This window comes from Blastocystis sp. subtype 4 (assembly GCF_000743755.1).
Source record: "Blastocystis sp. subtype 4 strain WR1 chromosome Unknown seqid_0297, whole genome shotgun sequence".
Classification (NCBI taxonomy): Eukaryota; class Bigyra; order Opalinata; family Blastocystidae; genus Blastocystis; species Blastocystis sp. subtype 4.
Genome location: NW_014569250.1, coordinates 1 through 12,272, shown reverse-complemented (window position 1 = coordinate 12,272; position 12,272 = coordinate 1). Strand labels below are relative to the sequence as shown.

At 39.0% G+C, this 12,272-nt stretch overlaps 11 protein-coding genes across 11 annotated transcripts; 6 read left to right on the top strand and 5 right to left on the bottom strand.

The window, feature by feature from the left end:
- Positions 1-452: 452 nt before the first annotated feature.
- Positions 453-1,007, top strand: JH06_3987 (26S proteasome regulatory subunit; the record flags this gene model as incomplete). Its single annotated transcript, XM_014670290.1, has 4 exons — positions 453-491; positions 522-688; positions 719-839; positions 870-1,007. The coding sequence occupies 4 exons, from the start codon at positions 453-455 to the stop codon at positions 1,005-1,007; spliced, it is 465 nt and encodes a 154-aa protein (XP_014525776.1).
- Positions 1,008-1,269: 262 nt separating this feature from the next.
- Positions 1,270-1,896, top strand: JH06_3986 (hypothetical protein; the record flags this gene model as incomplete). The annotated part of the gene is made up of 1 exon (XM_014670289.1): positions 1,270-1,896. The coding sequence occupies one exon, from the start codon at positions 1,270-1,272 to the stop codon at positions 1,894-1,896; it is 627 nt and encodes a 208-aa protein (XP_014525775.1).
- Positions 1,897-2,389: 493 nt separating this feature from the next.
- On the top strand, positions 2,390-3,804 carry JH06_3985 (hypothetical protein; the record flags this gene model as incomplete). Its single annotated transcript, XM_014670288.1, has 2 exons — positions 2,390-2,906; positions 2,936-3,804. 2 exons carry the CDS (start codon positions 2,390-2,392, stop codon positions 3,802-3,804), a joined length of 1,386 nt encoding a protein of 461 aa, XP_014525774.1.
- Positions 3,805-3,850: 46 nt separating this feature from the next.
- On the top strand, positions 3,851-4,255 carry JH06_3984 (hypothetical protein; the record flags this gene model as incomplete). The annotated part of the gene is made up of 4 exons (XM_014670287.1): positions 3,851-3,878; positions 3,912-3,962; positions 3,996-4,148; positions 4,179-4,255. The coding sequence occupies 4 exons, from the start codon at positions 3,851-3,853 to the stop codon at positions 4,253-4,255; spliced, it is 309 nt and encodes a 102-aa protein (XP_014525773.1).
- A 308-nt stretch (positions 4,256-4,563) lies between these two features.
- Positions 4,564-5,374, top strand: JH06_3983 (hypothetical protein; the record flags this gene model as incomplete). The annotated part of the gene is given in 3 exon segments (XM_014670286.1): positions 4,564-4,607; positions 4,641-5,322; positions 5,333-5,374. 3 exon segments carry the CDS (start codon positions 4,564-4,566, stop codon positions 5,372-5,374), a joined length of 768 nt encoding a protein of 255 aa, XP_014525772.1.
- Positions 5,375-5,460: 86 nt separating this feature from the next.
- On the bottom strand, positions 5,461-7,275 carry JH06_3982 (hypothetical protein; the record flags this gene model as incomplete). The annotated part of the gene is made up of 1 exon (XM_014670285.1): positions 5,461-7,275. One exon carries the CDS (start codon positions 7,273-7,275, stop codon positions 5,461-5,463), a length of 1,815 nt encoding a protein of 604 aa, XP_014525771.1.
- Positions 7,276-7,597: 322 nt separating this feature from the next.
- JH06_3981 (hypothetical protein) lies at positions 7,598-9,741 on the top strand (the record flags this gene model as incomplete). Its single annotated transcript, XM_014670284.1, has 9 exons — positions 7,598-7,774; positions 7,802-7,904; positions 7,935-8,238; positions 8,269-8,368; positions 8,399-8,560; positions 8,591-8,650; positions 8,683-8,796; positions 8,827-9,046; positions 9,077-9,741. The coding sequence occupies 9 exons, from the start codon at positions 7,598-7,600 to the stop codon at positions 9,739-9,741; spliced, it is 1,905 nt and encodes a 634-aa protein (XP_014525770.1).
- JH06_3980 (hypothetical protein) lies at positions 9,704-10,433 on the bottom strand (the record flags this gene model as incomplete). The annotated part of the gene is made up of 4 exons (XM_014670283.1): positions 9,704-10,072; positions 10,103-10,162; positions 10,194-10,304; positions 10,338-10,433. 4 exons carry the CDS (start codon positions 10,431-10,433, stop codon positions 9,704-9,706), a joined length of 636 nt encoding a protein of 211 aa, XP_014525769.1.
- A 55-nt stretch (positions 10,434-10,488) lies between these two features.
- On the bottom strand, positions 10,489-10,699 carry JH06_3979 (hypothetical protein; the record flags this gene model as incomplete). The annotated part of the gene is made up of 2 exons (XM_014670282.1): positions 10,489-10,574; positions 10,597-10,699. 2 exons carry the CDS (start codon positions 10,697-10,699, stop codon positions 10,489-10,491), a joined length of 189 nt encoding a protein of 62 aa, XP_014525768.1.
- Positions 10,700-10,730: 31 nt separating this feature from the next.
- JH06_3978 (ADP-ribose pyrophosphatase) lies at positions 10,731-11,263 on the bottom strand (the record flags this gene model as incomplete). Its single annotated transcript, XM_014670281.1, has 4 exons — positions 10,731-10,894; positions 10,925-11,009; positions 11,072-11,110; positions 11,141-11,263. 4 exons carry the CDS (start codon positions 11,261-11,263, stop codon positions 10,731-10,733), a joined length of 411 nt encoding a protein of 136 aa, XP_014525767.1.
- Positions 11,264-11,282: 19 nt separating this feature from the next.
- Positions 11,283-11,916, bottom strand: JH06_3977 (hypothetical protein; the record flags this gene model as incomplete). Its single annotated transcript, XM_014670280.1, has 3 exons — positions 11,283-11,689; positions 11,718-11,757; positions 11,788-11,916. The coding sequence occupies 3 exons, from the start codon at positions 11,914-11,916 to the stop codon at positions 11,283-11,285; spliced, it is 576 nt and encodes a 191-aa protein (XP_014525766.1).
- Between the last annotated feature and the right edge of the window lie 356 nt (positions 11,917-12,272).

Here is a 12,272-nt window from a genome sequence, read left to right as displayed (position 1 = left end):
AGTGGCGAAAGGAACTTCGTTTTATGGGACTCTACCAGAAGCTTGTGGGTGTGAGAGTGGAGGATTAAACACAAAGCAATTTTTAGAATCTGTTTGTTTCTTGACTCTATGTCCATAAATTCCTATATCCAGAGCGTAAGTGAGGCGGGAAGTCGAGATGACTTTGAAGCAGTGAGAAAGATTGTGAATGAAGTGAAAGTACTTGTTAACGAAATTGATTAATATGCCAGCTTCTACTCTTGACATCAAATGTTCCAGTTGATGAAAAGTGTAGGAATGCTCGCTGTTGGGGATCTCACTCTGTAGGCCAATTCTTTGAAAGCTGTATATGTATTGGAATCTCCAAGATGCAAGATGAAATGGATAACTTTATTCAACTCTATAACACATTCTGCGTCGATGATCCGAACAGAGAACGTCAACTCTTGGTGAAGTCACTGAACCTTTTATATATGCTTGTTTCTAACAAGCTCTCTGAGTTTCATGCCGAAGTGAGTTCCTGTTGTCAGTTTTCACTGTAGTTGGAACTATTGACTGAAGAAGAATTACAGAGTCCCTTAATTCAGTTTTCTGTGAATATCGAGGGTTATCTTACAACTGGTCGGTATAACAAGATTCATGAGTGTATGAACAAACTCCCAAATCCTATTTTCTCACATTTGATGGTCTATCTCTTGCATTCGATTCGGTAGGTTCTTCTAGAGTGACTTCATTGTAGAGCTGATATTGAGAATTGTGTCGAGGTGTCCTACCGACAATTGGATCTCGGTGAGTTTGCGAGAATCATCAACTGGGCAGACTCACCTGATGACCTAATTCAATACATTCACAGTCAACATGTTCTTTTTGATTGCATTATTTACTCCTAGCCTAATTGGGTCATTGACCAGAATCATGTTTTGTCGTTTCCTCATAAAGTATTTGAGAGTCAGGAGATTACGAAGCAAACTCTTGGTGATTTAATCAAGCAGGTGAACGATATTCAAACGATTTTGGGTGTTTGTTGAAGAATAAAGAATCGAAATGGAACTTTCAAGAAGGACTCTAGAGTATGAATGGTTGATCCCTCATACAGAGTACATCATTTTACTTTGAATATCGCTTGCATCCTCTAACGAAGATACCGAATAGACAGACTCGATAGTCTTTTCTTCGCAAATCGAATGAAGATATGTAAAATAACCTGCATAATTTTGTATTTTGGATTCCGCAGTGAAACGGATACCCATGTAAGAATACACTGACATTAATTCTTTACAATAAGTGAATATGGCTAAGGATAAAAAGGAAGGATCAGCTTGTATGATTTGTATGAATGTTATTCTTCTCATTTTGGGTATTGCAGTGTTTGGCTGTGGTATCTATCTCTCTGTTGGAAAAGAGATCCCGCCAGTGTTTGCATCACTCACGGAGTATCTGGGAATGGCAATTGCCTTCGGAGTAGCTTTGATTATCTTCTCTATTCTCGGTTTCTGTGCTGCTTGTGGAGGTTGTTTCCTTTTCGTTTATGCAGTTGTAATTACCATTTGTAGCGTCTTCTGTATTGTTATGACTATCGTGCTCCTTGTTCTCTTCTTCACCATTAAGGGTCAGGGAGATAGCAGTCCTATTATTGAATTCATCGACAATAGCACTCTCACCATTATCGAAACACCAGAGTATGCTGAGACCTGGAAGAGCATTCAGGACAATCTTAATTGTTGTGGTTATGAAGGCGTTGAGAAGACTGGAGATCAGTGTCTGGAGGCAACTTATGTAGACTGCAGAGACGGTCTCTTCACGGTTATCACGGATTACAGTTTGTTTGGAGCCATTGCCATGTTGGTGGTGACGATTGTGCTTCTGATCCTTAACTGTGCTAGTTGTGTGAGACTGAAGAGCGGTTGCAGTAACTAATATCGATAGTATGTGTAATTGTGGTATGTTTGTTCAATTAATCAGCATGGGTGAATCAGGCTCTCGTAAACATATACCGTTTTGGAGAGTGTTGATCATTCTAGTGATTGTGTTGTTTATTGTGATGTTTGTGCTCTTTTTCGTGAATTGGCGTTTTATATCATCGGATGTGATTGGTTTACATGGACAAAGGATCATTTTCTTTTCTTCAGAGTCTTCTGATACACTTGTACCTGTTTCTCCAAAATCGATTATGAGGAAACCTCTTGCTGATTTAAACTCTGAAACGACTGGGACCAGTAATTTTCAACTCTATAAGAACAGTCAAGATGGAATTAAAGCAGCTTCTATGGATATTGTCAGCACTCGAACAGAAAACGAGGCTATAAATTATAGCGACAGGGAGACCTCTTGGAGTAATAATGTAGCTATGATAAATAATCGCAAAAGAAGCTGGAATGACAGTATCGTCTCTCAGCAGGATAATTTAGCAATGCATGGACATACCTTATTACGAGACGAGATGACAGAAACAGGAGCAGATACTTCTGCCAGTGAATCAGTCCTCATGAGGACTGAGAACAGTATATCAGATGGTGAAGAGAGAAACCAAGATGCTTCGTGTATTAATACTCCATTAGCAGAGCAGGTAGCAAGATCCTCTTATCTAAAGATTACCGATTTTGATTGTAGTGAATCGAATGAGGGTTGGGAACAACACATTCCTGAACCCATCTCGAATTCTTCTCGAAGTATTCGTATGAGCCAAGATCGTTTTCAGTTATTGAAACGGTTTTCGTATCAACAAGATCATTTTAATTATCAAGATGATGTTGGAAAGTACATTGTGTTTTATCCAATCTTTGCGGGAATTGGCAACAATCTAGCTGTTTTCGCTGAGGTACTCTTAATCGCTCTTCGTTCAAATCGAAAATTCCTTGTTTATGATTGGGATGCACTTCGGGACTATTTTTACCTTCCTTTCCAGTATGAAGTGATTAAAGAGAAGGGTACTTATATATATACTATTGATGATTAGTGTGGGAGAGAGATCCAACTACGTTGATTGTAGAGAAAACCAACGAGTGTCCTTTTGATCCTGTTGATGTCTGTATGGGCAAGGAAGATGCTCGTTTCATTGTGATGCGTTCAACTTGCTTAACTACACAACATTTAGTTCGAATTCGTGAAGAGAAGAAGTGGTTAGGTAATCATGGCATTCTTCCTAAAACGCTTCTTAGTAGTCAGGAAATGGCTCATCATGTATATCGATTTCTCTACAGAGAAGTGATGGTACCTCGACCTTGGATCCAAGACAAGATTCTGGAATTCCAGAAACAAATGGATTGGGAACATCGCTATGTAATAGGTGTGCATGTGCGCACAGGAGGGGTGAGTCGTGAGGGAACGCGATGGGGTCGATTCCTGAATGAGAAGGATGTCAAGGTATTTCATCGTTATGCTTCTTCTATCACATTAGCCTATGAGGCTGGACGTCCTCTGGGAGTTTTGCATCATCGTGATTCATCGAAATCATTGACGGAGATGAAACGAGAGATGAATATGCCTGTCATGTGGTATGTTGTAAGTGATCAAGAAAATGTAAGAGATTCCTTCAGGATGAAACATCCACAGTATGTAGTCACAACTACTTGTGATATGACTCATACGAACCGAGCAAGAATTCAAAAGGGTGATCCTGGATTTGTGTGTGCTCTTGTGGAGAATTATTTGTTAAGTTCTGCAGATGTGCTCGTACTGACAACGAGAAGTACGTACGGATACTTGGCTCGACATCGGACAAATGCACCTTATGTTACGATCAACCTGGGGGATTATGAAGAAGTGATGAAGAGGATAGACAGAAACCAAGTGCCTATAGAGAAGTGGGATGTGAATGATGTGTAACTAAGTGACTTTTGACAATTGGTCATTTGTTTTTTCGAAACCATTTATGTGGATTCTAGAAGATTTTCAGACACGTATAGATTCATATGGAATAGAATGAACTACAGATGAAACGTATTCGTTGTTCTGTGGGAAATGGATCATTGGAAGAGGTTCGAGTATGGTAGTTGTTCGTGTATGGTAATCTGCAGCATCAACAATTCGCACTCTTACGAATACTGTCTCCCGCCAACATGTGTCCCTGGAGGTGGATACTGAGTATGAACCGACAAACCTTCATTCTGTGATGAAAATCACCATATCAGATATGCAAACAAAACATGGATCAACATGGAATGGAAAGCGTTATTATTCTTTGTATGTGTAATCTGTAGCACTGACCGTGGTCCAATTATCTAAAAAGGAAGATCGAGGAGTTCTTCAGTTAAGCAAGTCTTGTAGTTATTCGTAGTCAAAAGGCTTGAAATAACAAGTAGACTGTATTGGGAACCATATGCATTTTGTTTTTCCCGAGTTCCCAACTCTCAAAAGAAACTCCTTCAAGTAAAACTACGACAACTTGGTCATTCCTTTCGTATCCTTTGAGAAATAGGATTTCATTATACTCCTGACTATCAAAGTGGTCTTATCTCTTATCTTGTAGTCTCAGATCATCTTGATGGTTTGGTCTATTCCATTTTCTCACCATTAGTGACTCCAAAAATCCTTCAGGCTCTGGTTGACGCCATTCCACTTGTAACACCCTTGTTCATTGAAACTATGTTTACGTCTCTCTCAACTCTCAAACTACCTGAATATAAAAAGTAAATCAATTATGTTTTCCAATCATCGTTCAGGTTTCAGCCAACACAAGAGTGTCCTCATATTGACTTGTTACCTAATTCGCGCCGAAAACGGTCATTAAAAGGATATACTTTTCATTTCATTCATTCTTCGTCTCCTTATATTGCAATTGTTCCTTTAGCAGGAGGTACCATTAATGTTGCCTCTATTCAATCCATTCCCAATTATTCGTCTCCTCAAACACATATGCTAGTTATCTTCACTGATGATTCTATTTCTGATACTTCCTCAATCGATACAGCTTCGTTGTTCATGAATCGTATCATCCCTCCTGAAGCCTTGAAATGGGTTCGAAAGGGTTGGATTCCATTTGCTGAACAAGAATTGATGCGCTCTATCTTGTTTGAAGGTGATTTGGGAGTAATGGTGAATCTGAATGTACAGCGTTGTTCTGCTGAAATGAATCAAACTTTACCTCCTGAAGATACTCAACAGATGAGTTCTAGCGTCCAGAACGAAGATGCGGGTTTGGTGAAACCAACATCTGTCAATACGACCCCCAAGAAGGTGATGCTTAGTCTCAAACGGCCTGAATCGACACAAACAATTGATGAAGTGGAGGCTTTTTTCGAGCAGTTGGAAATGGAGAAGAATCAACCTATTGAATCAAAAAAGCGTCGTGTGTCTGAAGTCGAAGTAGTAGAACCGATCAAAGAGACAGGTTCCATTTCAGAAGTAATTATAGAGAGTTCGACAGTATGTGGAGGCAGAGGGAAACGTTTTATAAAGAAATCAATCAAGAAAGCAAGAGATTTGGTACCACTACATGTATATTCTAGGGAGTAATCCTTTCTTTATTGATAACAAACAATATTACCAATAGCCATTACCAAAGAACGGATAAAAAGAAGGAGATCTTTGTTGTTGTCGTCTCTGGCGATATGGATTGTAAGGATTTCGATAATATGGACTATTATAATAACCACTTTCACCATCAGAATCATAATCATCATAACGAGGATCATGATTACACATACGAGATCTCCTATCTCTCATTGGTACCTCAGGGAACAAAGGATTATTCACATAATAACGAGGTGGTTCTTCTTCTTCCATTGCTGGTTGTGGAGATGGTCTTTTATAACTCTTCTGAGTCTCAGGAGAACTTATATGTTCAGGTAGAATGGAGTAAGTGATTTGCATGATACTCTGATCATCATAATAAGTAGCTCGAGGAGCCTTTTTCATGTCAATAGGAACATCAGGGAGTGTAAGTACTGTAGTGAAAGGAATGTATCGATATGAAGGATGAGGATTGTAAAATAATCCATAATAACCAAGTGATTGATCACTCTTCTCAATACGATATCCCTGAATAATCACTTTGGGTGTTGGTTTCGATGGTCGTGTTATACAGCGTAATGACTTCTGGTCAAAATCCACATTCATTAGAATCAAATGCAACTTATTCTCTTGTCTCAACCACTGATATTTCGGATTGTAATCACTACGAAGAGAATCCAATTCATCTTCTTCATCTTCTTCGATCTCCGGTTTGGATGAATCTACTTCCAAATGATGTGTACTCTCTGAATCAGATTCTTCCTCCATATCACTCTCTGAATCAGATTCCTTATTCTTCTCTTGAGGGTCCTTGACTTCAATATGTCGCTTCATAGCTTGTTGTTTCGCTTCTTCTTGTCTTCTTGTCTCTTCTTCCTGTCTTTGCAGCTCAGCCTTTCTTGCTTCCTCCTCCTTCCTCCTGATTTCCTCCTCCTCTTGCCTCCTGATTTCTTCCTCTTCCTTCCTCCTGATTTCCTCCTCTTCCTTCCTCTTCATTTCTTCCTCTTCCTTCCTCCTCTCTTCTTCAGCCTTCCTTCTCGCCTCTTCTTCTGCCTTCCTCTGTAACTCTTCCTGTCTCTTCATTTCTTCCTCCTTCCTTTGCTTCTCCATTCGCTCCTTCTCTTCCTTTCTCCTTTCCTCCTCTGCTTGCTTCTTTGCAAGTTTCTTCGCATGGCGTTTCTCTGCCTTCCGCTGCTTTCGTTCCTCAGCACTCATTTCAGTTTGCTTCTTCTCTTCCTCTGCACGTCTACGAGCTTCTTCAAACTCCTGAGGAGACAACACCGGAATGATATGTACAGATTTTGTTCGCTTTAGAGAAGGACGTCCCTGAAGATTGGTAGGTTCTTCTGGGGGCTCTTCCACAATAGGCGAAGTTGGAATTGGCGAACCAGGTTCCTGAGGAGCCAGAAGGGCTTGATACCGAGGAGCCGAAACAAATGAACGATAAAATAGTGAAAGTGTGGCTGCTCTCTTATGAAGAATAGTTGTTTCATCTTGCAACTGCAATATCCTCTTTACTTGTTCCTTCCGCTTTGTCCGAATTTCTTCATTTCCATTACTGGTAATGCCATCGAGATTCAACAGCTCTCTGGTGAGATTCTCGTTTAACATGCCACAATCATATTCATAAGTGCTATAGTTTAGTCTGATATCATATAGGTAATCATCTTTTAGAGCAATACTCTTCCAATATGCAATCACAGCTTGTAACAAGAGTTTCTCTCTCTTATTGAGTAATCGCTCATAATTCCATTCCATTTTCCCAATTTCTTCTGCTACCTTACCGATCTTGCTCAGAGCACTCTCAACCTCTTTCGGATCCATGGGAGGGTTCTCTTCGTTCATTGGATATAAGAAAAAACGTTGATAGCTTACTTCAGAATAAAAGTGATACTCTCTTGGACATAGTACAGAATGTTCTAGAAATTTCTAGGAGATTGGGACCATTTGAAGTGGATCTATATTGTGCAGCAATAAGATTCACTAGGTTATTTGGAAGTTATGAGCTGGATGATTTCTCATTCTTTTCATACTATGATAATAATACTCCAATAATATGCCAAGTGTGTGAGAAAGCAATTCCTAGAATCTTGTTCTTGTTTCACATGGATTGACTGAGTTCCATAAATCGGGGATAATTCTACCAATACATGTAAAACAAAGGACAATGAGATTCATCGTTTTTACATCCTTGCTTCTACTCAGTATCACACAGGCTGGATTCCTATCCGGTTCCAAACATGCTTTCAAGCAAGATGACATCCTCAACATCAAAGTTAATGGACTTCATTCATCAAAGACATTTATTCCTTATGAATATTATCATCTTCCTTTTCCTAAAGTTGTATCTTTTGCTTCTTGTCACTTCTAGCCTTCGGAACAAATCCATAAATCTTCTTCTCTTGGTGAGCTGATTACGGCGAACCACATTGAAAACTCTATTTATGATGTGAGTGTGAATCAGGATCAAGAATGTGTTTGATATCCTTTGTTCTCAACTTTAGGTGTTGTTGTTGCTGAAATGGATTATGACCAATCTCAAGTGTCTCAGTTTGTCGATTTCATAGACAATGAATATACTGCAGAACTGCTTATCGATAATCTCTCTGGTGTCATGCGAGTTGCTATGTCAGATGAATACTCAGATTATGAACATGGCTTCCCTATAGGTGGAGTGCTTGTTCACGTAGGTAATGGAAGTGTAATGGGATATGCCCTCAATAATCATTTGGATTTTAAGATATATGTTAATGAAAAGGATGCCGAGAATTCTCTTGTGATTGTTGGCTTTGAAATTGCTCCTCGAAGGTTCTTCTACTCATTTTGAATCATTTATAGTATCCAGTATAACTCAAAGGATGATGTTCAAACTCTGTGCTCTACAAAGACGGTTCCCGCCATGAGTATTCGTGGAAAAGGAGTCCACGAAACTGATGGGGTATGTTTGGATAGTTGGATTCATGGATAGAAGGTTCATGTGATCTTTTCGTATTCTGTTGAATGGATTCATTCTAATATTGATTGGGAGCATCGATTTGATCGATATACAAAGAATAGTTTTGGAGAAGAGACATCTACCATTCATTGGTACAGTATAATGAACTCTTTTCTTATTGTTCTTTTCCTTGCTGTATCTTCATAACCATTGACTTCTATCTAGGGAATGGTTGGTTTTATTATTCATCGTACTATCTATCAAGACCATGCTCAGTATAACCGTGTTTTTCATCTCTTTGATAAATTGACAAATAGTTACCCACAGACAAAGATGATATTGTTGAGGGAGACGACAGTGCATGGAAGATGGTCCATGCAGATGTCTTTCGTCCTCCGCAACATGGTTTGATTCTTCTCTCTTCTCTTGTGGTGAGGATTGAATGATAAATTGATAAATAGGGATCTGGTCTTCAGATTTTGGGAACGCTATTATTGGCAATAATACTTGGTTATTTTGGTACTTATTCTCCTGAAAATCGAGGGAGTTTTATTAATATTCTTCTATTGTTCTTTGTTCTTCTTTCATTTGTGAATGGTTTTTATTCAACCTGGCTATATTCATCATTTGGAGGTAAACATATTAAATGGAGTATAAGACTCTCTGGTACTCTTGTTCCTAGTATAATTGCCTTTGTCTCCTCATCCATAGGTATTCTGTTTATTCTTTATCTTATTCAGAATACTGTTGCTACCTCATATCACAGTATCACAGCTATCTCACCAATCTCTCTGATCAAACTTCTCCTTATCTGGCTCTGTCTTGCCTTCCCTCTTCTCCTTCTTGGTTCTTCCTTAGGTCTCAAACGAGAGCCTTATGCGGTTCCTATTGCTACTTCAGCTATTCCTCGTGAGATCCCTCCTCAACCATGGTACCTTCGTAATCTTCCTCTGATGTTAATTGGAGGTGTAGTTCCATTTGGAGTGGTCTTTGTTGAACTCTTCTTCTTTATTTCATCTCTTTGGATGGGACAGGGATACTCTCTTTATCGTTTTATCTTCATAACTCTCATTCTTCTTATTATTGTAACTGCTGAGATTGCCATTGTCATCATTTTTTCTATCCTTTGCTCTGAGAATTACAATTGGTGGTGGATCAGCTTTATTGCTCCTGGATTTTCTGGAATCTATGCATTTGCATTTGCATTTTATTATTTGAGTGTTTTGGTGAGGTTGGATAATGTACTTGTCATTGTTGAGATTGTCGGATATTTACTCATTTTTTCCATTTTGTTCTCTATTTTGACAGGTACGATTGGTTTCATCTCTTCGTTTTTCTTCATTGATAAGCTGTTTGGAAGTGTGAAGATTGATTAGTGTGAATCGGTTTTGTTTCGAAACACAGGTACATGTATTGCTGTCTCATCACCATCTCTTCATCACTTCGCCACCGACGGAAATCCTCTCCTATACCTGATTGACCATTCAAGCGTTGTCGCTTCATTTTCTCCTTAATCTTCTCCCTTCCTTCACGTTTCACTACATTCATGATGTAACACTCAATAATACATTTGTACATTTCATCACGAAGAGCATTCTCTTCTTGCACACGCTGGAGACGTTCCTTCTCGTCTCTTTCAGCTTTCTCCTTTTTTGCCTTTTCTTCACTTTCCTTTTCCTTCTTCTCACGCAATTCCTTCTCCTCCTTCTACCCATCAATCCTCATTTTCAAAAGGACCGTTTCCTTCTTCTTTTCAGCCTCATTTAGATTGAAATAATGGATAAAATCATCCTTCTCCTATGTCTAATCATGACGACAACCCAATTACCGTTCTGGCTCGTCTAATGAATGAAGGGATCTCTGTATCTCCAAAAGCCTCACTAAACGAAGGGAGTATCTTAGCTTTCTCAGTTCCTTCCTTCTTGACTTCTTCTTCTGTCTACATGTATTAGACATCTAGATTATATTAAACATTCTCCTTTTTCACTAGTTCCACATTCTCCTCCTTTGTCTCTGATTCGGACTCACTGCTATCTGAGGAAAGCTCATAGGGAACGAGAGAAATCATTGAGAGTTAACAAACAGGATTTGAATGCAACTATGGTAACACTTGATCAATCTTATCAAATATTGATTGTGAACTCAATGTAATTGACAACATATACAAAGGAGACGAGACCAGTTGACCCTTTTCCAGATTCTCTACAGTCTATCGACCTAGAAATTCATACCATGAACTACAGATAATAGTTGTGATATTGGAATGATTTCAGTCTTAATATCCTCTGATTCCTCCAAATGTTGTTGAGGACACTGATTTTCCTTTCGATCCATGTCAACTTCCACTATGTATAACATTTGCTGTTCATTGCTTTTCCACGGATCCGAATAATACGGAATCGACAAGTCCAGCTAACAGATGAAATAGTGTCTTCATTCTTACATTCATATGAGTACCAGTGTAACCTGTTTCCTCTTTCAGTTCTCGAAGACTTGCATCGAGTGGTGTTTCTCCAGGATCCACTAACCCTATGTATTACTCTCATTTACCAACAAAACCTGCAGGTAATGACATAACATACGTTTCAAAGGCAGGACGATAGCAATGAATCAGTAACACATGTGGCTCCTTGTACTTCGATCCCTTCAAAATAGGTAAGATTAGGACTCCTATGATTAATTACAGAACAAATCATTGCCATCAACAATCTGAGTCTTTGTAATTCTTCGGATACATTCGTATGTCTTCAAATAATTCATTCATATCATTACTACTTGAATTGCTCCTGATACTGGGTTCTTGTATATCACCTCACCAATTTGAAGAAACTTTCCTGTATATTTCCATTGGATCTTTCGATCTTCTGTATTTGATAAGGAATCTATACACTTGTTCATCAAACAAACAAGTAATATGTCACATAAGAGAAAGAGCGCGTAACTTTACATATCTGGTGATAAGACTAATTTCATTGTCATTCAATTTTGGTTTGAGATCTTGCCGAATCGAATTCTCCAACTTTTCATCAAACACAATCCGTTCATGATCACAGAGTTTTGACCACACTTGAACAAAGTAGTGAAGAAGAAGGCTTTTGCGACTTCCTTTCCAGACATAGGATCCAAGGTGTTTCTCTTCTTTCGGACTATCCTTTTCTGCTAGTAATTGGTCGGATTCAACCTCTTCCTCCATTGGATGCCCCTTTCGAAGAGCTTTCGAAGTATTCCCACGATTGGAACGCTCTGAACGATGTCCTTTTCGGTTGGAGGAAGGTAATTGTTGACTCTCTCCGAACGAGAAGACGGAGTGATCGTCACCAAGTACTGTGAAGGACTAATAACCAAGAAGAACAAAGGATATCATAACACTCGTCGACAGATGAAGGGATATACTACAGATCAGTCCTAAAATTCGTTCAAACCCCAGGGTTCTTTTTCTTGTCCACTTTCCGGTAAGGATTACCAAACAAGTTTGGATTCTGTCGAACTTCTCCTGTCTGATAGTCACGTAGTTGTTCTTGACTAGAGAGATACTTTGAGAAGTCACCCATTTCAGCGATGGAACACTAAGAGTAAGATTCCAAATTAGGACAAACATTTTCCGTTTCATGCTTGATATGCAATCGTTTCCCTCGCGATATTACGGATGGTGACTTGCTTTCCAGAATTGACCGTCGTTCTCCACTTGAAGATGATAGATAGTCTGCAAAGAAGGCCAAATGTAAAGTCCCAGAACAATCCATTGTTTGGGAGGAAAAAGTATGATCAAACAAACAAATGCAGACTACTGACCCTTAACCAGATTAGCATAGAAATCACAAGACTTCAATAACTCTTCATGAGTACCACTAGCAACAATTCCTCCTTCATGAACAACGAAGATGATATCACTATCAACAATCGTACT